This window comes from Hyperoodon ampullatus (genome assembly GCF_949752795.1).
Source record: "Hyperoodon ampullatus genome assembly, chromosome: 3".
In the NCBI taxonomy this organism is placed as follows: Eukaryota; Metazoa; Chordata; class Mammalia; order Artiodactyla; family Ziphiidae; genus Hyperoodon; species Hyperoodon ampullatus.
The window spans coordinates 65,867,857-65,893,330 of NC_136916.1; the positions used below are offsets into that span (position 1 = coordinate 65,867,857).

At 33.5% G+C, this 25,474-nt stretch overlaps 1 protein-coding gene across 2 annotated transcripts in view; it reads left to right on the forward strand.

Moving 5' to 3' along the window:
• The window catches only part of SCAPER (S-phase cyclin A associated protein in the ER), a gene marked incomplete at both ends in the record, with an annotated part of 359,493 nt that overhangs the window by 89,290 nt on the left and 244,729 nt on the right, over window positions 1–25,474 (forward strand). For both annotated transcript variants that reach the window (XM_079700316.1, XM_079700317.1), the window contains one exon: window positions 19,498–19,634. In XM_079700316.1, the coding sequence (XP_079556442.1) occupies window positions 19,498–19,634 (137 nt within the window). The remainder of the gene's footprint in view (window positions 1–19,497; window positions 19,635–25,474) is intronic.

Sequence of the window (25,474 nt, forward strand, 5' to 3'; positions counted from 1 at the left end):
ATTAATTTTTAGCCTTTTTTCCTAAAGATACTAATTTCTAAGGCCTTTTTTGATACAAAATATTTTCATTATTACTCACTTCTAAATATTTTCTAATTTCCTTCAGAATTTTTTCTTTTATCCATTGGCTGTTTAGAACATTGACTTGAAATTTCCAAGCATAAGAGTTTTGTCTGTTGATTTCTACATTAATTACAGTAAGATCAGAGAATGTAGTCTTTGAAATCCTTTGAAATCTGAAGTAGCGTAGCACAGGGTAAGATTTTGTAAATGTTCTGTGCCTGAAGAGAAAGTGTATTTTCTAGTTACCTATTCTATCAAGCATATTAGTCATGATATTACAATATTCTATATCTATATTGATTTTTGTCTACTTTCAATTACTGATTGAGGAGATTAAAGTCTCTCACTGTGATCATAAATTTATTTTTTCTTGTTCCATCCATTTTTTCTTCATATATTTTGAGGCTAGGATACTAAGAGCATACAAGTTTAGAATTGTATATCTTTCTAATGTATTCAGCCTTTTACTATATGAAATGGCTCTGTAGCATGAGTAATGCTATAGGTGAAGTTTTCCTTTTTTTCTGCAGGTACTTTCTGGTTTTAACATCAAGTTCATAATAGATTCACAAAATAAATTGGCTTTTTTTTCTACCTCTGAAGAATTTTCTTAAAGTCTTATTTTGTTTGACAGTAATATACATATACTAGATTTCATTTATTTAGTATATGCATGGTGTATCTTTTTCTACTTTAAAATATTTTGGTGAAATTCATTACATAACAGAAGAGTACATAAGATGTATATATACTGTTTGTAGAATAATAATAGAACAACTGTCTTTGTGCCTACTACTCAGGTTAGTAAGAATCTCCCAGTAGGAAATTTTGTTTGTTTGTATGTGCTTTTGTTTATGAAAGATATTTTCACTGGGTAGACATTTGCAGTTTTACATTTACTTTCTCCATAAATTGAGTAGATATCATGTGCTGTCTTCTTGCTTCTACTCCTAATAGGGTCAGTTTGTTCTTCTTTATTCTTTTTCAAAATTTCCTTAGCTATTCTTCTGCTTTTCAATTTCTACATAACCTTTGCAATTAACTTGTAAGCTAAGAAAATCCTGTTTGTGTTTTGATTGAGACTGCATTGAGATAAGTGTGGACATCTTTTAAATATTCTTTCTTTCCATCCAGCCACATGTTTGTCTACTCATATATTGTATTGTGTGCATGTGTATAGTTTTCTTCATTTAAGTCTTAAGCATTTCTTGCTGGGCTTGTTTCTCAATAATTAGTGGGTTTTACAAGTATTTTGTATTTCAGTTTTTATTTTCTTTTAAATAAAGAGGTAGTTCCAAGGTTATAGATTAGAGTGGTGGCAATGCCTTTTGCTTTATTTTATGAATATGAGTGTTTGTGTGTGTTTAAACATGTGAAATGATTCATGGATTTGACTGTCATATATTTTGCATAGGGGCCAGGCTAATCTTCTGTGCATTGCTTTAATTTAAAATATGTGATGCCAAAATGAGCACTATTCTTTGTTTATAATTTCCATTTTTATTCCATTATGGTCATAGATTATGCCTTATATAGGTTCTACTTTGGGAAATCTAATGATTTTCTTTATGGCTTCATACATTGTAAAATGTTAAGAAGAATATGTTTTTTTCTCTTTGGGTATATATAATATATGTTAGATCAAATTTGTTCATTGTTATGTGGATATTCTTACTTTTTTACACCTATTTTTGTGCTCATTAATATCCTTTTCTCAAAAATGAAGACTGCCAATATGCTATTATTACTTATTCTTGCCTCCTTGTATTCTTAAAATCAGTTTTTGCAATATATATATCACAAAGTTTTATTATCGTGGTCATAACTATTTACACATTTTTCATCTTACTGATGAATTATACCTTTTAAGAATATGAAACATTCCTCTTTCTTATTTAATGCCTCTCTCCTAGATTTTTTTTTTTTTGTATTGTTATGGCAAACCTTGTTTTGGTTAGGTTTTTGATATGTACTTTTATATTCTTCCTCTTTCCTTCATAGTTTTATTTTTGTATCTAGATCTATTACTAAAAAATATACTTTTATTTTAGTTGTTTTCTGCTCTATAAAACATTACCATGCTGTATGTGATCTTTTTGAACTTAGCTCTTTTCCACTCAGTATTATAGTGCCTAGATTCATACAAATTGGGAATTTCCTGCTGTTTTTAAAGCACTTTGAGGTATAAATGTTGTACATTAAACTACACTTACTTTAAAGTTTATGATTTAATAAGTTTTGTCATATTCATACACCCATGAAACCATCACCACATTCAAGATAGTGAACATAATTGTTATCTCAAAAAGTTTCATCATCTGCTATATCCTTGCTGGTTTTCTGCCTACTTTTGTTCTATCAATTTTTGAGAGAGTGATATGGAAATCTTTTATTTTAACTGTTAATTTTTCTATTTCTTTTGGCAGTTCAACCAGTTTTTGCTTCATGTTTTTCAAAGCTTTGTTATTAGATTCAAAAATGCTAATCATTGTTATGTCCTCTTGATTAATTGACCCCTTTTTATTGTCAAATGACCTTCTTTATTCCTAATAATATTCTTTGCTATGTTGTCTAATATTAACATAACCACTCCAGCTTTCTTTTATCTAGTGTTAGAGTGGCATATCCTTTTTTATCCCTTTACTTTTAACCTAGGTATTTATTTTTTTGCATGCATCCTTTTCTTAAACATTTAAAGGTCAATAGACTTAAAGGGAATGTTTATTCTGGTACTGTTGACTATGATGTGAAGCTGCTAACTCTCTCAAGCCCTTGTCACCCAGGGCTTGTGAAAACCACTCACAACTGGGGAGTTCCAGCTCTGTCTATGAGCATTATTGTCTCTTTGATTCTGTATTGAAAGGGTAATGTTATTTGTGATCTGTGGTAATATTGTTACTGGGATATTATTGAAACTATTTCTAAGGATGAAGTCTGATACTAATCTAAGTTGCTATATTTGAAATCTGAGAATTCTGCAAAGACAGTTTTCATTATAAGCCTTGGTTCAATACTACTGAACCATTCCCTGTTGTAGTATTGAGCTCAGACCTCTTTCCATCTTCACAGCATGATAAATTATAAGCTTGTTGAACTCTGGGCTTTTCTTTGAGTCATCTGTTAAACCTCAGATTAGATCAGAAAGGAATATCAGTATCTGAAAAAGAAGTCTTTACCTCATTTATCATCTCCACCAACCAGAAAACTGATGGAGTATTTGTAATTGTCACTGAGTGGCAGGGGGACAGATGGTGGACTATCATTCTATCAGAAGATGGCCTTTTCTCTTTTACATGGTGTCTGTTTCACAGTATTTCATTAGCTTCATTTTTCTCATCCGTCACTTCAAACAATATAATACATAGATTGTAATAGATAAGAACATAAGTGTATCCTACACCTGTAGACAGGGACCTTGGCAGAGTTGAATCTTTTGTATAATTAAAATAGCCTATCGAGTGTTAAAAATTGTCATTGTCACGTGTTTAATTTTTCAAAATGATGCTGTCACGAAGGGCATTATTTTGATAAAAGGCATTACATTTCAGATTTTCTTAAATTTACTGTTTGACTAAATTTAAAATTTTATTTAAATATAATGGAACTCTCAAACTTTTTTTTTAAGCATTTCTTCAGCACCTGCTTGTGCACTCTGCACTAGTCCAGGGACCAGGGAAATACAGATAAATAATGTCACTTGAACCTATCTCTTAATTTTATGCTATCTCTGATAAATTTCATAGTTTCATGAATCTCTAAACACTCATTTAAATATAAATGAACTAGTTTTTGTATATGGTGCTTTCACTTCTGAATAGTGCTTGGATGATAATAATCTGTAAATATGGCTAATGCCATCCAAACAATCAGTAATTACAAATCAGCTTTCCTGTGAAATCTTTCTGGGGGATAATCTGCTGGAATAGTTTTATGGAAGAGTGATATCAGTCAAAATAATAGTTTAGATTCTTTTGGTCTTATTCTGAGTAAAACTCTGACTCTTTAACTTAAGCTGTTAGCATAAGCCCTTGGCATTTAGTATTGAATTAAATGTTAATAAGTTAAATGTTAATGAGCTAACCTGTTATTTATTATTTTCAATATACTATGTCTGTGAGGTTGATATTCAAAATATGTGGTATTGTCTAAAAATGCCATGTTGTTTGTGGTTGAATATTTCTTTATTTCTTCCCTTCTTTCATCTGCTTCTTCCTCTTTTTCCCCTGATTTTCCTTCTTCTTCCCTTCCCAAACACCTTCATCTCTCCACTCTTCCACCTCTTCTTCACCCCTCACTTTTCTTACCATCGTCATCCAGAGAAACAAGAAAAACAAGTTCCAACCCTCCAGGCCTTCACCCTTTCCCAGTTTTTGTAGAAGACAGTGAGGAAATATTGTAAAATGCCTCCTATTTATCTTACTTGTTGTTGTGCCAGGCAGGCTTCAAAGAGCAGAATGCCTCATAATATTTTTTAAGAATTTAAGAGAAAACATTATTTGGTTCTGGAATTGATTAATATCATTGGATTTTAGATTACAAAGTTGAAAAAGTAAAGGATGAGGTTGAGAGAAAAATGTTGTTTTCCAAACAAAATGTGAAAACCCTTGCATTAATTTCTCATCTATTTAGATTAGTAACTTGGCATCCACCCTGCTCTTGAAAGTAAACCTTCGGCCCTAGAGAAATATGCCTCTTGAACATGATGTTTGATTTTCAAGTAAAGATACATTTGTATTACTGTAATGAAATTCTGGTCCTTTTTATTCTAAGAAGACATATTTAAATGCTTTTTGATCAAGGAAGAATAGCATCCTTAAAAATTCTCAGTTCTGTATTATAATATTTTTAAATAGTGGGAAGCAAATTATTTTCTTTGATGTAGCACATTTTATGAAATGTATTTATTGTGTGGTGACACTTGAGAGAGCTATAATAATTATAGTTTAATAAAATCCTATATTGTATCATTTATATTTTCCTGCTAATCAACTATTTTTAGAACTTTGACATTCTTTCCCAAAGATCATGAACCTATCTATGGCTTAATTTTTTCCTGTCTCTTTTAAAAAATAAAGAACTATGAGAACCTTTAGGAAGAGTCTGATAGAATATCGAGGTCATAAACTTCAATATGAATTATTTCGTTGAATATAGTAAATTACGTTAGAAAGGCCAGGGTTTGGTCTAGTATGCCATAAAAGGTAATTAAAAGAATAAGAAGGGTATAAACTTTGATGAGATCATCTGTATAGGTATTAGTTTCCTTATATATTTTACTGGTATTTCTTATTGCAGCAATGTTGTTTTTATATAAAAAGTCACAACTGTGACTTTAAAACTAAACTTAAATTTGTGTGTGTGTGTATGTGTGTACACAGCCATCATTAATTAGCTTTTGGGCTTGATACATTCATTTTCAGAATGTTAGAAAATGGGGGACTTTACAATTTACTGTCTAATCCCTTTTCTTTTTTTCCTACTGAGGAAACTGAGGCCCAGAGAAGTCATTTAGCCATGAGTTGTAGAATTTATCCTGGTATAGCTATCTTGACTCACAATTCAGTGCTGTTTCTACTGCATTGGTTTGCTTTTCTATTCCTAAGGAAAAACAGTCTCCCCTCTTAATGCATATTTAGAATTAACAGTGTCAAATACTGAGAATGGCCAATGAAGACTCATTTCTGACTTGTTAGTAGCAGATTAGTACTTGCACTGAGCAGGATTCCAGGGTAGGAGCTGTGTTTTTTAAATTTTTATAGGAAAGAAGGAGATCCAGGGGCCTTTGGATGATTTTTGGTCCTGATTGATTCATATTTTGGAAATGAGTCTTAGATACTGTGTCTCAAAGAATATACTTTGCTTTTCCTCGTGCCTGTGCCATAATAATTAGGATTGTGGATAGATACAAAAAGATGAGTATATTTTTACGTAGTTATACTTATTCTTCTGCAGAACAAATGAGCCTATAGCAACTGTAACCTAATACAAACCAATCCTCTTTTCTTTAAATAGCTTGCCTTTTCCTTGCATTTCCTTATTAGCATTAATTTCACAATAATTAAAATATTAATATATATCAATTGTGGAAAATTTGAGAAAAATAAAGTTTGCCTACTGTTAACATTTTGATCTAATTTTCAGCTCTTTACATATGAATATATGAATCTTACACACATATTTATATATAAGCTGCATTGCAAGGATTGAATCCTGAATTTTTTTTTTTTAAGAATATAAGCTATGTGGTTTAATTGTATACATTGATCTTAAGGTTTTTGGTCTATTACTTGCATATGTGATCTGTTTCACACTCTTTAAAACAGAAAATCATTGAGGAGCAATCAGATTTCAAAAAGTCTTCCAAGTACAGCCAGACAGTTGTCTACGTGATATGCTACATATGACAATGTAGAATGTACAATTATATTAACACAGACTTCTTTTCGAAGGGGTCAGTATTTTCACACATCTGATAGGTCTCGCGCACAAGATAATGGAAACAGCAATATCGGTGTCTCTCAATCACATTAGGTTCATCAGACGTATTAAAAGTGTAGCCCTTTTTAATTGAGAATTTTTATACATATTATATATATGCTTTTTAAACATTTTTTTCTACATTATCTCTGTTTTAGATAAATACAGAGCTTAGGAAATAATACTTAAATGAGAACACCTTGGACAAATCCTCAGGCTCTATCCTACAAGTGTTCCATTCAGGAAGATCTCAGTACTTCTTCCCCACTTTTTTGTAAAAATTTACAAACTGATTCATAATCAAACCACTTTGGAAAAAGAAGAACAAAGTTGGAGACGTTATGCTACCTGACTATAAGGCTTATTATAAAAGTTATATCAATCAACATGGTGTAGTATTAGTATCTAGACTGAAAAATAGACAAGTGGAACAGAATACAATTTACAAGCTGATTCATAACCAAAACAACTTTGGAAAAAGAACAAAGTTGGAGATTTTATGCTACCTGATTATAAGGCTTATTATAAAAGTTATAGCAATCAGAATGGTATAGTATTAGTATCTAGATTGGAAAATAGACAAGTGGAACAGAATAGATAAATGGATCTACACCTGCATATTTATATAACTGATTTTTTTTTTTTTTTGTACAGCAGGTTCTTATTGGTCATCAATTTTATACACATCAGTGTATACATGTCAATCCCAGTAGCCCAATTCAGCACACCACCATCCCCACCCCACCGCTTTCCCAGCTTGTTGTCCATACGTTTGTTCTCTACATCTGTGTCTCAGTTTCTGCCCTGCAAAAATTCAGTTCATCTGTACCATTTTTCTAGGTTCCACATATATGCGTTAATATACGATATTTGTTTTTCTCTTTCTGACTTACTTCACTCTGTATGACAGTCTCTGGATCCATCCACGTCTCAACAAATGACCCAATTTCGTTCCTTTTTATGGCTGAGTAATATTCCATTGTATATATGTACCACAACTTCTTTATCCATTCATCTGTCGATGGGCATTTAGGTTGCTTCTATGACCTGGCTATTGTAAATAGTGCTGCAATGAACATTGGGGTGCATGTATCTTTTTGAACTATGGTTTTCTCTGGGTATATGCCCAGTAGTGGGATTGCTGGATCATATGGTAATTCTATTTTTAGTTCTTTAAGGAACCTCCATACTGTTCTCCATAGTGGCTGTACCAATTCACATTCCCACCAGCAATGCAAGAGGGTTCCCTTTTCTCCACACCCTCTCCAGCATTTCTTGTTTGTGGATTTTCTGATGATGCCCATTCTTCCTGGTGTGAGGTGATACCTCATTGTAGTTTTGATTTGCATTTCTCTAATAAGTAGTAATGTTGAGCAGCTTTTCATGTGCTTCTTGGCCATCTGTATGCCTTCTTTGGAGAAATATCTATTTAGGTCTTCTGCCCATTTTTGGATTGGGTTGTTTGTTTTTTTAATATTGAGATGCATGAGCTGTTTATATATTTTGGAGATTAATCCTTTGTCCGTTGATTCGTTTGCAGATATTTTCTCCTATTCTGAGGGTTGTCTTTTCGTCTTGTTTATGGTTTCCTTTGCTGTTCAAAAGCTTTGAAGTTTCATTAGGTCCCATTTGTTTATTTTTGTTTTTATTTCCATTTCTCTAGGAGGTGGATCAAAAAGGATCTTGCTGTGATTTATGTCAAAGAGTGTTCTTCCTACGTTTTCCTCTAAGACTTTTATAGTGTCCAGTATTATATTTATGTCGGTAATCCATTTTGAGTTTATTTTTGTGTATGGTGTTAGGGAGTGTTCTAATTTCATTCTTTTACATGTAGCTGTCCAGTTTTCCCAGCACCACCTTATTGAAGAGACTGTCTTTTCTCCATTGTATATCCTTGCCTCCTTTGTCATAGATTAGTTGGCCATAGGTGTTTGGGTTTATCTCTGGGCTTTCTATCTCGTTCCATTGATCTATGTTTCTGTTTTTGTGCTGGTACCATATTGTCTTGATTACTGTAGCTTTATAGTATAGTCTGAAGTCAGGGAGTCTGATTCCCTCAGCTCTGTTTTTTTACCTCAAGACTGCTTTGGCTGTTCGGGGTCTTTTGTGTCTCCATACAAATTTTAAGATTTTTTGTTCTAGCTCCGTAAAAAATGCCATTGGTAATTTGATAGGGATTGCATTGAATCTGTAGATCACTTTGGGTAGTATAGTCATTTTCACAATATTGATTCTTCCAATCCAAGAACATTGTATATCTCTCCATCTGTTTGTATCATCTTTAATTTCTTTCTTCAGTGTCTTATAGTTTTCTGCATACAGGTCTTTTGTCTCCCTAGGTAGGTTTATTCCTAAGTATTTTATTCTTTTTGTTGCAGTGGTAAATGGAAGTGTTTCCTTAATTTCTCTTTCAGATTTTTCATCATTAGTGTATAGGAATGCAAGAGATTTCTGTGCATTTCTTTTGTATCCTGCAACTTTACCAAATTCATTGATTAGCTCTGGTCGTTTCCTGGTGGCATTTTTAGGATTCTCTGTGTATAGTATCATGTCATCTGCAGACAGTGACAGTTTTCCTTCTTCTTTTCCAATTTGTATTCCTTTTATTTCTTTTTCTTCTCTGATTGCTATGGCTAGGACTTCCAAAACTATGTTGAATAATGGTGGTGAGAGTGGACATCCTTGTCTTGTTCCTGATCTTAGAGGAAATGTTTTCAGTTTTTCACCATTGGGAATGACATTTGCTGTGGGTTTGTCGTATATGGCCTTTATTATGTTGAGGTAGTTTCCCTCTATGCCCACATTCTGGAGAGTTTTTATCACAAATGGGTGTTGAATTTTGTCAAAAGCTTTTTCTGTACCTATTGAGATGATCATATGGTTTTTATTCTTCAATTTGTTAATATGGTGTATCACATTGATTGTTTTGCATATATTGAAGAATCCTTGCATCCCTGGGATAAATCCTACTTGTCATGGTGTATGATCCTTTTAATGTGTTGTTGGATTCTGTTTGCTAGTATTTTGTTGAGGATTTTTGCATCTACTGAATTTTTATTTACCATTATACAATGAATGTTTTTAATATCATTACTGTTGTTTGAAACTAATCAAATCTGTATAGTATCATATTAATTCATGTACCATAATTTATGTAATCAATTCCCTACTGCTGATATTTTGTTGTAAATCTCACTGCAGTGTGAATATATTTATAGAGTAATATTGTTGCAGAAGTAAATTACTTACAGTTTCTTTTCTTTTTTTAACTGAACATTTATTAATTATTAAGTAGACTGGGCTCTGAAACTATTTGGTTGTTCATATAGAATGGAGGCAGGAATATCAATCTCTGAAAAGCTCTATTTTTGGATGACCAGAACTATAGAAAACTCTAAGCAAGCAACATTTCGGGTAAAAGGAGATGAGATTGGAATAGTGCGCAAACATGTAAATTTCATTTTAAGTCCTGTTCTTAGATGCTTGAGAGATAGGAATATTGTGATTTCATTTACTCCTTTTGGCAAGCCAAACATAGAATTTTAAGATGCATGTGTACAAATTATTTCTTGTTACAAGATTTTCTATACTGATTATTGTGGAGAATTTAAAACATTTATGACAAGCCTCCATGTAATCATCACTCAGCTGTAACAATGATAAACTTATCCTGCCTTATTGACGTTCCATTCACTTTCCACAAATACTCTTTTGAAGTCAATTCCAGATTTCATCTCATAAGAGCTATTTTAAAATGATTCACCTTCTACTTATACATGCTTATTATAAATGAGAGAATTAAAAATCTATCACAATCATCTAGTGACAACTTCTAGTAATTTTCCACCTTTTTTTTTAATAGGTCTTTATTGGAGTGTAATTGCTTCACAATACTGTGTTAGTTTCTGTTGCACAGCAAAGCAAATCAGCCATATACATACACATGTCCCCACATCCCCTCCCTCTTGAGCCTCCCTCCCATTGCCTTATTTTCTTATAGTCATTTCATGTACATACATATACACATATAAAAATGCAAAGATATATGTATATAATTATTATAAAATTTTGTACATAATTGCATTAATTAGGGAAAAGACTAATCTGCTGTAATAGTGACAAAAATACAGTGATTTTAAGAACATAGAAGTTTATTTCTCACAATAAAGTCCTGAGGTAAGCAATCCCAAGTGGTCAGTCCTGAGGTAAGCAGTCCCAAGGCTTTATGTATGCCATGTGGTTTTTCAGCGATCCATCTTCTGTCTCTATTATCCCCTAAGATATGCCCTCCCCTTCAGAGTCAGAGCTGTGTTATAGGCCCTTTTGTGTTCCAGTTTGCAGAAGGGGAAGAAAGTGAATGGTCTTCAAACACCGAACATGCATTCATAGTCCATTGATGAGAATTCAGTCACATGGCTACCACTAGCTATAAGAGGGACTGGGAAATTCAGTTCCTAGCTGAAGAATTGTGTGACTTGCTAAAGCTTTGTTACTGTGCAGCCTGCTGCAGTGCGGTATGTTCCTCTGTACTCTGTATTGCCTGCTCATGGGCAGGCGGATCTAGAGGCTTGATCAGGCTATGGTTCAACCCATTTGGAAAAACTGTATTTGGTGCTGAGTTCTTTCATCAGGATGAACTTAATGTCTGATTGTCTTTCTTTTTGTGATGTTGACATATTAGCTGTTGATGCTCTTGGGTTTTGATTAATGTATACTTAAATCCATTAATTCATGGATATGAGGATATTCTAATTATACATTTCATTTGCATTTATTATTTGAAATACATTTATAAAGAGATGCTTTCCCTCACCTACTATTTGGTTACCTAGTGGCAGGTTAAAATTTTGATTATTTATCTGTTTTCAGTATAATGAGTTGGTTTCCTATTATCCTTCAAATGTGTCCACAATTAGTTTTTAAAATGCATATATCATTATAAACTCTGTAATTAAACACTTTTGATGGGTTTCAGTCATTGGAAGTTTTCCTTTTTTTAAAGCTCAAATTATGCTATCTTTTGGTCAGTGGGAGCCTCTTAAAGTTTGCTCTCAAGTTCTTTTGACATGAGCCTAGTTGAATTTGTTAGTTACCTTGCTACTACTTGGTATGGCAAGACATTTAGTTTATGATTAACTATTTCATTAAGAAGCCCTAATTACTTTTACTGAGAAAGGGTATTTTAAGAGCACAGGAAGGGATGGTCATTGCTACTGGGTGGATCACTGTGAACAGAATTAGAGAATAAAGAAATAAAATGTATGTGATATGTGTGTGAGTATGTTACATACAAGCTCTTATATACATATGTGTGTGCATATACATTTATTATTTATTAAATGATGATGGGCTCATGAACTCTTACAATTCAAATTCAGGACTACATGGGTTTTATTTAACCTTCTCCATATTGTGTCTGTATCTCTTTTCTTCCATACCAAGCATTCAGGGTATAAAGGACACAGGGAATGATAGAATTATAATACCCATAATCTCCTTTATTTCATCCCACATTACACACACAGCAATGTTAGAATGATATTACTAATAATCCCACCACCAATGTTAATTACTGAGAACAGTTTAAAATTCTTTTCATGTTTTCCCCATTCTCCTCATCTTTTTTTATTAGTAATTCTGTGAGAAGTCTGACAGATAGCCATTATATAACTATATTTCTTTAGCTTTTAATCACTAGTGTAGTCTTAGTTCTGTAAGTGTACATGTAATGTTTACCACTAGTCTTATGTCTGTGTCTCTCTAGTCATGTTGGTTTTCTGAGGCTTGTTCTGTAGTAGATTCTTCAGGAAGGTGTTATGAGAATAATACTCTCTGAGGTTTTTTTAAATGTTGTTAACAGTTTATCTGTGCTTTTCATACTTGAAAGTTGGTTTTGCTGGATATTAAATCCTTAGCTCACATTTCTTTCTTTAAAAAATACTAAATACATTACAGTAGTCCCCTCTCATCCTTGGAGGATATGTTCCAATACCCCAGTGGATGCCTGAAACCATGGATAGTATCAAATACTATATATACAGTTAATCCTTGAACAACACGGGTTTGAGCTATGCGAGTCCACTTATACATGGATTATTTTCAATAAAATGATCTGTGGTTGGTTGAATCTGCGAACATGGAAGGCCAACTGTAAGATTACATGTAGATTTTTGACTGTGTGGGGATTAGCATCACTAACCCCCATGTTTTTCAAGGGTCAGCTGTATTGTTTTTTCCTATACATAAATACCTGTGATAAAGTTTAATTTATAAATTAGGCAAGTAAGAGAATATCTGAATTGCCAGTATCACTACTCCTGTGCTTTGGGACCATTATTAAGTAAAATAGCATTACTTAAAAACAAGCACTGCCGTACCACAATCCATCTGATAACCTAGATGGCTACTAAGTGACTAACAGGTAGGTACAGCATGGAAACACTGGACAAAGGAAGATTTACATCCAGGCCATGTAGCAGGTTGGTGTGAGACTTCATCACACTACTCAGAACAATACACAATTTAAAACTTACGAATTGTTTATTTCTGGAATTTTCCATTTAATATTTTCAGACCCTGGTGACCACAGGTAACTGAAACCACAGAAAGTGAAACCGAGGATAAGGGGGGACTACTGTACTTCATTTTCTTCTGGCATAAAATATTGCTGTCAAAAGAGCTGATGATAATCTTTTTTTTAAATAAATTATATTTTTAGAAATTTTAATTCAGTATGTCTTGGTATTAGCCACTCTGGGTCAATATTTTCAGATATGTGGTGTACTCTTTCAATATTTAATTATATTCTTTTTCAGGAAAGTTTTCTTGAATCATAGTTTTTAATATTTGCTTTGTTCCCTTGGTTTGATTTCCTTTTTCAGGCACTCCTATTCAGTTTGCTGCATCTCTCCCTATCTTCTGTATGTCCACTTACTCTCAAATAATTTTTATTTCTTTTGCTTTAAGTATTTTTCTACCTTTTATCTTTTAGTTGTCTGAGGCATTATTTGTTGTATTTATTCACTCTTTTGTCATCTATTTTATCTTCATTTCTTAAATGATTTATTTTCTTTTGCAGTCTTCGTTGAGTTCTGTGACCTAAATGCTGAGGTCTTAGGATGGCGATTTGTGTTAGAACATTTTCTATATTTGTTTTACTTTATTTTGAAATAGAAGGTTACATTTTGATCTTTTCTGTGGATTTTTTTGGTGTGTTTTCATTGTTGTAGTGTTGCTATTCTACTTATTTTCTTTTTCTTTTAATAAGTTTGACATTTGACCTTGATACTTTTGTATTGCTTATTTTTATGTGGAATTGGTTTTATAAGACTTTTATAATGAGTTGTGACTCAGGGTACCTATTCTAACTTCTTAGAACTCCCTCTTCTATTATTTTTGTGAAAAATATAGTGACTTGCTTTCTAAAATTTCTTGATTCTGTTTCCCTGCTCTGCTTTTATCGAGGCTTTTTCCTCCTTTGTTTCAATTATCCCTAGTTGGCTTAATTAAGTTCCTTTTTTAACAGTTTCTCCTTGGCTCAGTTTCGAGAGTTCATAGGGCCTAGCCTTCACCACACTGTTCAGTCCTTCTTAATGCAGGCACCTTTTACTCACCTGCCATTTAAGTGGGCAAACCCCTCTCAGTTTTAGATACTGTTCGCAAATTGGCCTATTGAACTCTCCAGTGAAAAACAGTTCCTTTTAGAGTTCTGTTCTCAAGTTCATTATTCACTCTTGTTGTTTCCTTCTGATTTCTCCTTCAAAGACACTGAAATGCAGCTGACCTATTGGTAGTTTGTCCTCACCCTCTTCTATTTGGAGGCTGTGGGGATACCTTGTCACTTACTTTGTTGTAAATAATTTCTGTGGGTTTTGTTTTTGCTATCTAATTGTTCTTTCTGATTTATATGATGATTCAGAGAGGATCTTAAACATTGCTACCACTGCCTTCATCTTCTCAGAATTCTCATAAGTGTTTTAATGACTAATACTTCATCATAGAAATATACCATAATTTTCTCAACCACTTCTCAGTGTTGAAAAACCTTCTTTGTACATGCTTTCCATCTTCAGAAACCATCTCAAAACCTTCTTCCTGTATAGTCTTCATAGTTTTAATGGAAAAATAACTATTAATCATCCTGTGTCACATCCAACAGTGCATTTCTTTTATCATCAAAAGGCAGTCTCTTTCTTACAAAAAGTGAAAACATAATGCAAACCACTAGAAGCAAATCTATAAAACCTTGAAAAGTGTCTATAGAAAGCCAGACAAAAGACACATTTTAAGTCACAGAAGACAAAATGCAAACAAATGGTTAAGCATACTTATATCACTTTTTTAGCTAACAAATTGACATATTTACAACAAAAAAAAAGACAAAAGAAAACAGAAACACTAGGTACTAGCAAATCACTTGTGGGGACTTAATTCTCATTTTGGTTGTTTCGGAATACATATGAAAAGCCTTAAAAATATGTGTAATCTGTAACCCAGGAATTTCAGTTCTGTGATTTGATCATAAAGGAATAATATGCTCTGTGTTTAAAATTTTAACTATAGGAGTATTTATTGCCCTGGTATTTATTATATTGAATAAATAAAATAAATCCAAATATCTAACAAAAAAGCATTTAGTAAAATTAGGTGTACTGCTATAATCAGTAGATTATGTACTAGAACATTATTTAATGGTATGAATATATTTGCAATATTAAATTTAGAAAGCAGATTATAAAATATTATAAAAGGTATGCCCATTTTAATAAAAATATATATGAAGAAAAATGTCTGGATGATATACTCAAATAATTATTTTTAGGTGTTAAGATTATAGGAGATTTTTATTTCTTAGTTTTATTCATATTTTCTATAATTAACATGTTGATTTTATATTAAGGAAAAAGTTAAGTCAAACAAAAATATATATCCTCATTTGTTTTTAGTTTTGCGGTTTTAAAAAAATTAACATAAATTTGAGGGCATGATGTGTGTTGTATGTGTGAATGTGTATGTAAATGTAATGTCTTTTTAAAAGACGCAATTTTTTTGTTCTGGATAGAATCCAAATTTTTCTATATAATGTCTGCATTTTCGTAATAAGGATCCTATTAATACTTAATGGGTTCTATTAGATATGTAAATAACATTTATGTACAACTGAAAATAGTATAATTGAACTTTTCACAAAATTGAAGATGTCATTTAGAAGATTTCCTTTCCTTAACGCAGTGATAGAAATTAGATGTCAGAGACTCAGCCCACATGAGCAGTGTAGGGGGAGGGAATGTGGAGTAGTAAAAAAGGTTGGTCTTGTGAAGTCAGCCAGTTGTGGTTTTGAACTTGAGGTTTTTGATCATGGACATAATATTGAACCTCTTTGAGCCTTTGTTAAATATCTGTAAAATGTAAACATATTGCCACCTGTTGTTCTGTGGGGTTGTGAAGATTTTAGGAAATAATGTATGCACTTTAGCCCTTTGCTGATCACAGTAAGTATTTAATAAATGATTAAATAAAGAAAATAATTGCTTCTGCACTTGAGAGAATATTTTCTGCCTTTGGTTGTGGAGTTTCTGTTTTACTTTTTTGGTCGGTTTATGAATTGAAAAGTTTCTTTTTTATTGAAGTATGGTTGATTTACTATCTTATATTAGTGTCAGTTGTACAACACAGTGATTCAATATTTACATAGATTATACTCCATTTACAGTTATATATTATATAACATATATATACTTATATTCCCTGTGCTGTACACTACATCCTTGTATCTTATTTATTTCATAGCTAGTAGCTTGTACCTCTTAATCCCCTTCCATTGTCTTGTCCCTCCCCATCCCTTACCCCAGTGGTAACCACTAGTTTGTTCTCTGTGACTGTGAGTCTGTTTCTGTTTTGTTATATCCATTTGTTTTATTTTTTGGATTCCACATATAAGAGAGAACATAAAAGATTTGTCTTTCTCTGTCTGACTTCACTAAGCATAAAATTTTCATAATGAGCACAACTCTATGACTCAAACTCATTTTCCAGCCATATATGTAAGGTACTAGTCAAGAATATAGACTCCATAATCATACTGTCTGGGTTTAAACTTAGGCTCTATCACTACTACCTGCAAAGTTGCTTAGTCATGATCTTGACCTTTTAACTTCAGAAAAGTTATTTGATTCTGTGTTTGTTTCCTCATAGTTAAAAATGGGAATAATAACAATATATACATTTTAGTATAGTTCAAAGGACTAAATGATCATATGTAAAGTACTTACCTCAATGTATGTTGTAGAATAAACCCTCATAAGTACTATTTTTGTCTTTTTTTTAATTGAGATATAATTGACAGAACATTTGTGTTAGTTTTAGGTGTACAACATAATGTTTGATATATATAGTGTGTGAAATGTAAACTTACTTACCATATAAGTTTAGTTAAAGTCTATCACCACACGTAATTAACAATTTTTTTTCCTTGTGATGAGAACTTTCAGGATCTATTCTCTTAGCAACTTTCAAATATACAATAGAGTATTGTTAACTATAGTCACTATGTTGTGCATTACATTCCCAGGATTTATTTATCTTATAACTGGAAGTTTGTACGTTTTGACCACCTTCATTCATTTGACCACAAATACTATTTTAGATCTTATTACCTCACCCTCTTCTCATCATTCATTTAACATTTACTTATTGAGTGCCTACCATATGCCAGGCACAGTACCAGACACTGAAACATCACTGAGCAAAACGAAGTCAGTGCCCTCATGAAACTTATATTCTAGTGCAGGAGATTGCAAATGAATATTGATGTTAGGCACTAATATTAGACAAGTCCTATGAAGAAAAATAAACAAAATAAGAAGATGGCAAATAATAGAAGGTGTTACTTAAGATTGGGTGTTCATTTTACCTGAGACTATGCAAGTACTTGGAGAACAATATTCTCGGCTAAGAAAACAAGAGTCCTGATGCAGTACCATTCCTGATGAATGTCAGGAACAACAGCATCCACTCCACTGTGGATAGAAAGGAATGAACAAAGGAGAGAGTAGTGTAAGATGAGGTGAGAGAGATTGATGATGTGGGGGCTTAGTAGGCCATGGTAAGGACTTTGGATTTGACCCTAAATGTGATGAGAATTCAAGATTTTGATAAGAGGAATGATATCATATGATTTATATTTCTAAAAGTCGCTGATTTTGTAAAGGAAAGATTTGGAGATCATAGAAGCTGCAAGAACATTTAGGAGGCTACTGCAATGATATGGATGAGAGCTGATGATGCCTTAGACTAGGTGATGGTGGTGGGGAGAAGTGATTGGATTGGGATTAATATGGGTGTATTTGAAAGTAGAGCTGATAGGATTTACTAGTGTATTAGATGTGAGCAGTTGTACAAATAGTGGTACCATTTACTGAACACTCTAAGAGCAATTTATATTGGGAGCGTAAGAGTTTTGTTGTAGAATGTTATCTTGGAAATGCTTATGGTGGAAATATTCTACTTAAGTGGAGATTTTCAGGAGACAGTTTGATATAGGAATGGAGTTCAGGGGAGCGGTCTGGACTAGGGATAAAAATTTGGGAATTGCCTGTGTGAATAATATTTCAACTCACTGCACTTGATGGATAAGTTTGAATAGAGAAGAGGGAGGATCTGAGGATAGGTCTGAGATGTTTAACATTTACCAGTCAAGAAGAGGAAAAGGATCTAGCAAGGAAAATGTAGAAGGTACAGCTGGAGTTAGGAGGACAATGTGATGTCTAGTAACCTAGTGAAGAAAGAGTGTCAGGGAGGAAGAAGTGATCTACAGTTCTAATGGTGTTGGAAATTTAAGGAGAGGGTCTAAAATAATTTCTAGGAAGGAGAATGTGGGTAGACTAAGGTTGCTTGATTGCCTGGCAGTACTGGAGCCCATTTGAGGTGTAATGTCATAAATTTAAAGTTAGAATAGTCAACATGGTTTGTAATTATAGCCATATTAATCTGCTCAGTTATGGGTACAGAGTAGGGAAAGAGTTGGATTTAGGGTTAGGATTTTTCCATGCAAGCATGAAAGAAGGGGCAAGCGAGTTGTGTACATGCAAGGGAGTGATTACAGTGATGAGCTGTAAAATCCAAGATGACTAAGGAGGGCAGTGGGGCCAACTTCTGCTGCCAGTAACCACCTTCCACTTTCTCATCTCTGCCTGTTTTCTGAGATGCCCTTTTCCTTTCTCCTTCCTGCCACCTTTACCAACTACCAACCCAAACAAATACACACATCCCCAATATCCATATGTTCATATTCAATCCATCCTTCAAGGGATAGCAGACGTTGTGCTTCCTTCTTAAAATCTTTCCTCTTTACCCTGAGTGAACAGTGATCTTGTTTCCCCTTTGAGCTCCTATAGCATTCTAACTCTCAAGCTTGGTATTATATATTTGTGTACATATTTTACCTCTCCTACTGCAGTGTAGGGTTGCAAGGCACAGGGATATGTTGCTGTATCCCTAGCATTTAGCACAATTGATGTGCAGCAAAGCTTTGATGAGTCAATGAAAATCTCAAGTAAAACAGTTTCTTCAATTTTTCCCCAAGCAATTTTTTTTTTTTTTTTTTTTTTTTTTTTTGTGGTACACGGGCCTCTCACTGTTGTGGCCTCTCCCGTTGTGGAGCACAGGCTCCGGACGCGCAGGCTCAGCGGCCATGGCTCACGGGCCTAGCCGCTCCGCGGCATGTGGGATCCTCCTGGACCGGGGCACGAACCTGTGTCCCCTGCATCGGCAGGCGGATTCTCAACCACTGCGCCACCAGGGAAGCCCTCCCCAAGCAATTTTTGAAACCAGTATTTCATAGAGATTACTTTTACTTTCATCTATATATTCTTTTATACTCACTGTAGTCTGTACCAATGCTATGTTATTTCTTAATCATCATCATCATCACCATTATTTCATTTATTTATCTTGCAGGAACACCTTTCCTTAAAGAAGTATATTATTGACATTGTGGTTGAAAGTGCAGCTCCACCAGAGCCTTTGAAAGATGGAGAAGAGCGGCAAAAAAACAAAAAAAAAGCCAAAAAGATAAAATCCCGGATGAACTTCAGGTACTAAAAATATCCTTAAAAACAAAGAAAAACTCTTAGTGATGTATCTTTTTAAATGTAAATCCAAGGAAGACCCTCTCTCCCCGCCAAAAAAGTTTAAACTTGTTTGCTCCAAGAAAGCCTTGAAAATAACACTGATGAGCCTAATTTATAGCCACTTTCTTTGATTGAGAAAGAAAACTGCATATCGATCTAAAGCCCTTGCTTTCACCTGTTAAGAGCTCTTCTTGTAATTGGATGCCAAAGCCCTGCCAAACTTGTGCCTCCTTCAGCATACAATAGTATGTTTAAGTATGTGTAAACCAAGCCTATTTTTCTTTCCAACTATTGATTTTTAAATGAAGTATCAAAGAAAATCAATAGCAATCAACAAATAGAAGTCTGCTGGCTGTAGTGTCAAATCCCATGACTGGCTTTAATCAATTTGGTAGCCTGTCACAACAAGAAAAAGTTCAAGAAATATCTTGAAATGGAAAGTGAGTTGTCAGATCTGTAGTTTATCATCTGCCTCCAAAGTGATATCTGAGGATCAGACAGCTGTGTAGTATATCATTACCTCACAAGCTTTGAGCATCATCTGATGACTGATGAGTCTTGTTCGAGGACACAAATGTAGTTACTCCTTAGAAGATCTTTGCTATTTGAAGGAAGGTAGTCTGAATATGTTGTTATACCTTTATTCCCAAATGGTTTGAAAGATAGAGAAGCTTCACCCATGGGATTATAGAAATACAGGCCTAGAATAATGGTGAACAGGGGTTATCTCTCTATAGTTTCCAATTTCAGATTGTAATTTAAAAAGGTATCAATTTCATCTTATAGAATCAGTGAAAACTTGGGAGTACTCATTCAGGCAAAGAATAGAAAAGGCTTTTTTGATTATATATATATATATATTTTTTTTTTTGGTACGCGGGCCTCTCACTGTTGTGGCCTCTCCCATTGTGGAGCACAGGCCCCGGACGCGCAGGCTCAGCAGCCATGGCTCACGGGCCCAGCCACTCCGCAGCATGTGGGAACTTCCCGGACCGGGGCACGAACCAGTGTCCCCTGCATCGGCAGGCAGACTCTCAACCACTGCGCCACCAGGGAAGCCCCGATTATATTTTTTGAAGTTCCTCCAAGTTTCTAAAAATAATTTTGCAGTATATACTTCAGGGTATTACTGACCTTCATTTCTAGTTTGTGCTAAGAACTTGCTGAGGTCCTGAAATGCTGTAGAGTCCATTCTTTGGACCTCTCTTTTTTTTCCTCTGTGTACACGTTCCCTTGGCTAGATGACCCAGTTCTGTGGCTTTAAATATTCTCCATTTGCTGATGACTACCAATTTTATATATCCTCAGTTTTACTCAAACTTAGTATGTCCAAACAATAAGCGCAACACCCCTCCCGAAAAACAACCCGTTCTTGTCCCATAGTCTTCCCTATCGTAATGACCAGGTACTCTGTTCTAGTTGTGTATGCCAAAACCCTTGAAGTTGTCCTTGACCTTTTTCTTTCTCCCACACTACTCATCCAATCTAACTGCAAATAATGATAGCTTTGCTCTAAAGTACATTCAGAATTTGACTGTCTTTCTCTAGCATTACTACTTCCTCCTTCAACCAAGCCTCCACCATATATCACCTGGATTATTGCCATACTCCTCTGACTAGTTTCTTTGTATCTATCCTTGGCTCCTTACTGTCTATTCCAAACACGCTAGCCAAAGTGAACCTGTTAAAATGTCAGATCACGTCACTTCTCTTCTCAAAACCTCAGGGCTTTTAAACTTCAGTCCTTCAGTTTTCCTCTTCCTGGATGGGTCTTCCTACTTATATCTATAGAGCTTAGCTCCCTTACCTCTTTCAGGTCTTTGCTTAAATGTCACCTTTTCAGTGAGGTCCTTCAGGGAAGTATAGTATAGTTTTATATATATATATATATATATATATATATATATATATATATATATATATATATGTGTGTATATATATATATACACACACACGTATATATATATTAATATAATACATATAATATATATAGTAATAATGCTAGTTTATTAAAGAAAATCTTTAAATTATAGGAAAAAACTATAATTCTGATACTAATATTTTGGCATATATATCCTTTTTATGCATACTTATCTGTATCTATAGACTTTTTTTTCCATTGCAGTATGATTTATTTAAGTTAAAGTAGAGATCTCTAATGTACAGATTGTTTAGTTTTGCCAAATCTAGATACTCATGTAAGCCATACTCCTATCAAAGTTTAGAACATTTCCATTACTCCACAGAGTGTCTTTATGTCTCTTTCCAGTCAGTCTTCCACCACTCCTGGTGCTTGGTAACCACTGATCTGCCTTCTATCATTATAGATTAGTTTTTCCTGTTCTAGAAATACATACAAATGAAATCAGATTCCTTTGTGGCTGGCTTCTTTTACTAAGTAGAGTTGATCCTTGAACAATGGGAGGGTTAGGGGCACTGACTCTCCATACAGTCAAAAAATCCACGTATAACTTATTGGTCCTCCATATCTGCAGTTCCTCTGTATCCATGTTTCCACAACCATGGGTTCAACCAACCGGGGATTGTGTAGTACTATAGTATTTACTATTGGAAACAATCCATGTATAAGTAGACCCACGTAGTTAAAAGCCATGTTGTTCAAGGGTCAACTGTATACTTTTTTTCAGGCTTATCTGTGTTGTGGCATGTATATAGTTTGTTCTTTTTCATTGCTGAACATATCCATTGTGTTCATGTCCCACAAATTTTTATCTGTTCATACGTTGATAGACATTTGGGTTTCCATTTCTTGGCATTTGTAAATTAAGCTCCTATCAAGTCTTTGGGTGTATACACATTTTCATTTCTCTTGGGTAAATACTTAAAAGTATAATACCACACTGTTTTTCACAGTGGTTGTACTGTTTTACACTCCCATCAGCAAACTGTGGGAGTTTCAGTTGCTCAACAATTTGTCAGTACTTGGTATTGTGAGTTTTTAAAATTTTAACCTAATTCCCATGTCAGCATAGTGGTATCTCATTGTGATTCTAATTTGCATTTCCCTAGTGACTAATGATATGTATTGAGTATCTTTCCATGTGCTTTTTAACCATTCATATCTTCCTTTATGATGTGTCTGTTGAAGGTTTTTGCACATGTTAAAAGTTGCTTGTCACTTTATTTTTGAGTTGTTTATATATTCTAGCTACACGTTCTTTGTCAGATATGTGTCTTGTGAATTTTTTTCTGAATCTGGAGCTTGCCTATACATTTTGTTAATGATAGCTTTTAATAAGCAAAAGTTTTTTAATTGTGATGAAGTCTATTTTATCAATATGTTCTTTTTTGTTCTTATGCTTTCTGGGTTCTAAGAGGTTTTTGTCTGACCAGAGGTTAAAAAGCCTCCATATTTTTTTTCTAGAAGCCTTGTAATTTTAGCTTTGGCATTTAGATTTATGATCCATCTCAAATAAATTAGTGGGTATGATAGGAAGCATTGGTCCAAGTTTATTTTTCCATATAGATGCTACCAACAAGGGCTTAATTTCTAAAATACACAAACCGCTCATACAACTCAATAAGAAAAAAACAAACAACACAATCAAAAAATGGGCAGAAGACCTAAATAGATGTTTCTCCAAAGAAGAAATACATATGGCTAATATACACATGAAAAGATGCTCAACATCGCTAATTATTAGAGAAATGCAAATCAAAACTACAGTGAGGTATCACCTCACAACTGGTCAGAATGGCTATCATCACTGATCATGCAGGCTATGCATGTTGAGGATATTAATCATGCAGGAGGCTATGCATGTTCAGGGCAGTAGGTGTATAGGAAACCTCTGTAACTTTCAATTTTACTGTGATCCTAAATCTGCTCTAAAAACTAGTTTAAAAAAATTCCCATATTTTATTAAGCCTGTATGGATCTGTAGTGACATATACTTTTTCATTCCTAAAAATTATAATTGTTGTTTTTTTTTCTTTTTTCTTTCATCGCTCTGTCCAGGAATTTATCAGTTTTATTAATCTTTTCAAGAATGAACTTTTGCAGTCATTGATTTTTCTCTATTTTTTTGTTTTCTATTTTATTGATTTATGTACTTTATTATTTTTACCTGTCTTTACTCTATATTTATTTTGCCTTTTCTCCTAAATTCCTAAGGTGGAAACTTAGATTACTGACTTGAAACCTCTCTTCTTTTCTAATATTTGAAATTACACCTATAAAATTTCCTCTAAGCCCTGCTTAGACTGTATTCCAGTATTTTCGATGTTGTGTTTTAATTTTCATTCAGTTCAAAATATTTTTCAATTTCACTGACCCATTGGCTACTTAGAAATGTATTGCTTAATTTCCAAATACTTGGCAACTTTTCATGTATCTTTTTGTCTTTTTTTCCTGTGGTCAGAGTTGCTACTGCACACAATTTCAATTCCTTTAAATTTATTGAGACTTTTATCTTCAGCATCTGGTCTGTCTTGGTCAATGCTGCATGTTTACTTGAAAAGCATGTATATTTTGCTTGTGGTAAGTGCATTTTCTGTAGTGTCACTTAGGTGTGTTTGGTTGATAGTGTTGTTAAAATCTGTATTTTATCTCTGGTATTGTCCATTTCATATTGTATCAGTTACATAAAAAAGAATATTAACATTTCTAAATATAATTGTGGATTTATCTATTTCTCATGTTAGTTTTTTTCCAGTTTTGCTTCAAATTTTGAAGCTTTATTGCTAGATATATACAAATTTAGTATTATTTTATCTTCTTGACAAATTGATCACATTACCATTATAAAGTGTCCTTCTTTATATCTGGTACTATCCCTTATGCTGAAGTCCACTTTTTCTCTCCCTTATGCTGAAGTCCACTTTTGCTAATAATTACCATTTCCACTTATTATTTACATGATAAATTTTTCCAATTCTTTTAGTTTTAAACTTAAACTGTGTCTTTTTATATATTTTGAGCATCTCCTATAATTGTCATATGATTTAATCTTCCATCTTTATCCAGTGTAACATTGTCTATTATTTGCAGTTTTTAATCAATTTACATTTAATGAAATTATTGCTGGGGTTGTTTTAAGTCTACCATCTCACTGTTGTCTATTCATCTGTAAATATTTATGCACCCAACATAGGAGCACCTATATTAAATATATAAAGCAAATATTAATAGATGTAAAAAACAGATTGATAGCAATACATTAATAGCATATGACTTCAATACCCCAATTTAGCAATGGATAGATCATCAAAACAGAAAATCAGTAAGGGGGCACTGGCCTTAAACAACACATTAGACCAGATAGACTTAACAGATATGTATAGCCATTCCATCCCAAGCCTGCAGAATTTACATTCTTCTCAAGTGCACATGAAACATTCTCTAGGATGGATCACATGCTAGGACACAAAACAAGTCTCATTGAATTTAAGAAGATTGAAATCATTTAAAAAATTTTCTGACCACCATGGTATGAAACTGGAAATAAACTATAAGAAGAAAACTGAAAACAAAAACCACATACATGGAGACTAAACAACATGAAACTAACTAATCAATGGGTCACAAAGAAATCAAAGAGAAAGTCAAAAAATCAGTCCCTTGAGATAAATGAAAATGGAAAAACAACCTTTGAAAACCTATGGGTTGCAGCAAAAGTAGTTTGTAGAGATACAGACCTAGCTCAAGAAACAAGAAAAATCTCCAATAAATAATCTAACCTTACACCTAAAGCAACTAGAAAGAGAAGAAGAAATGAGGGCCAAAGTTAGTAGAAAGAAGGAAATAATAAAGATCAGAGCAGATTTATTCCTAGGTATTTTAT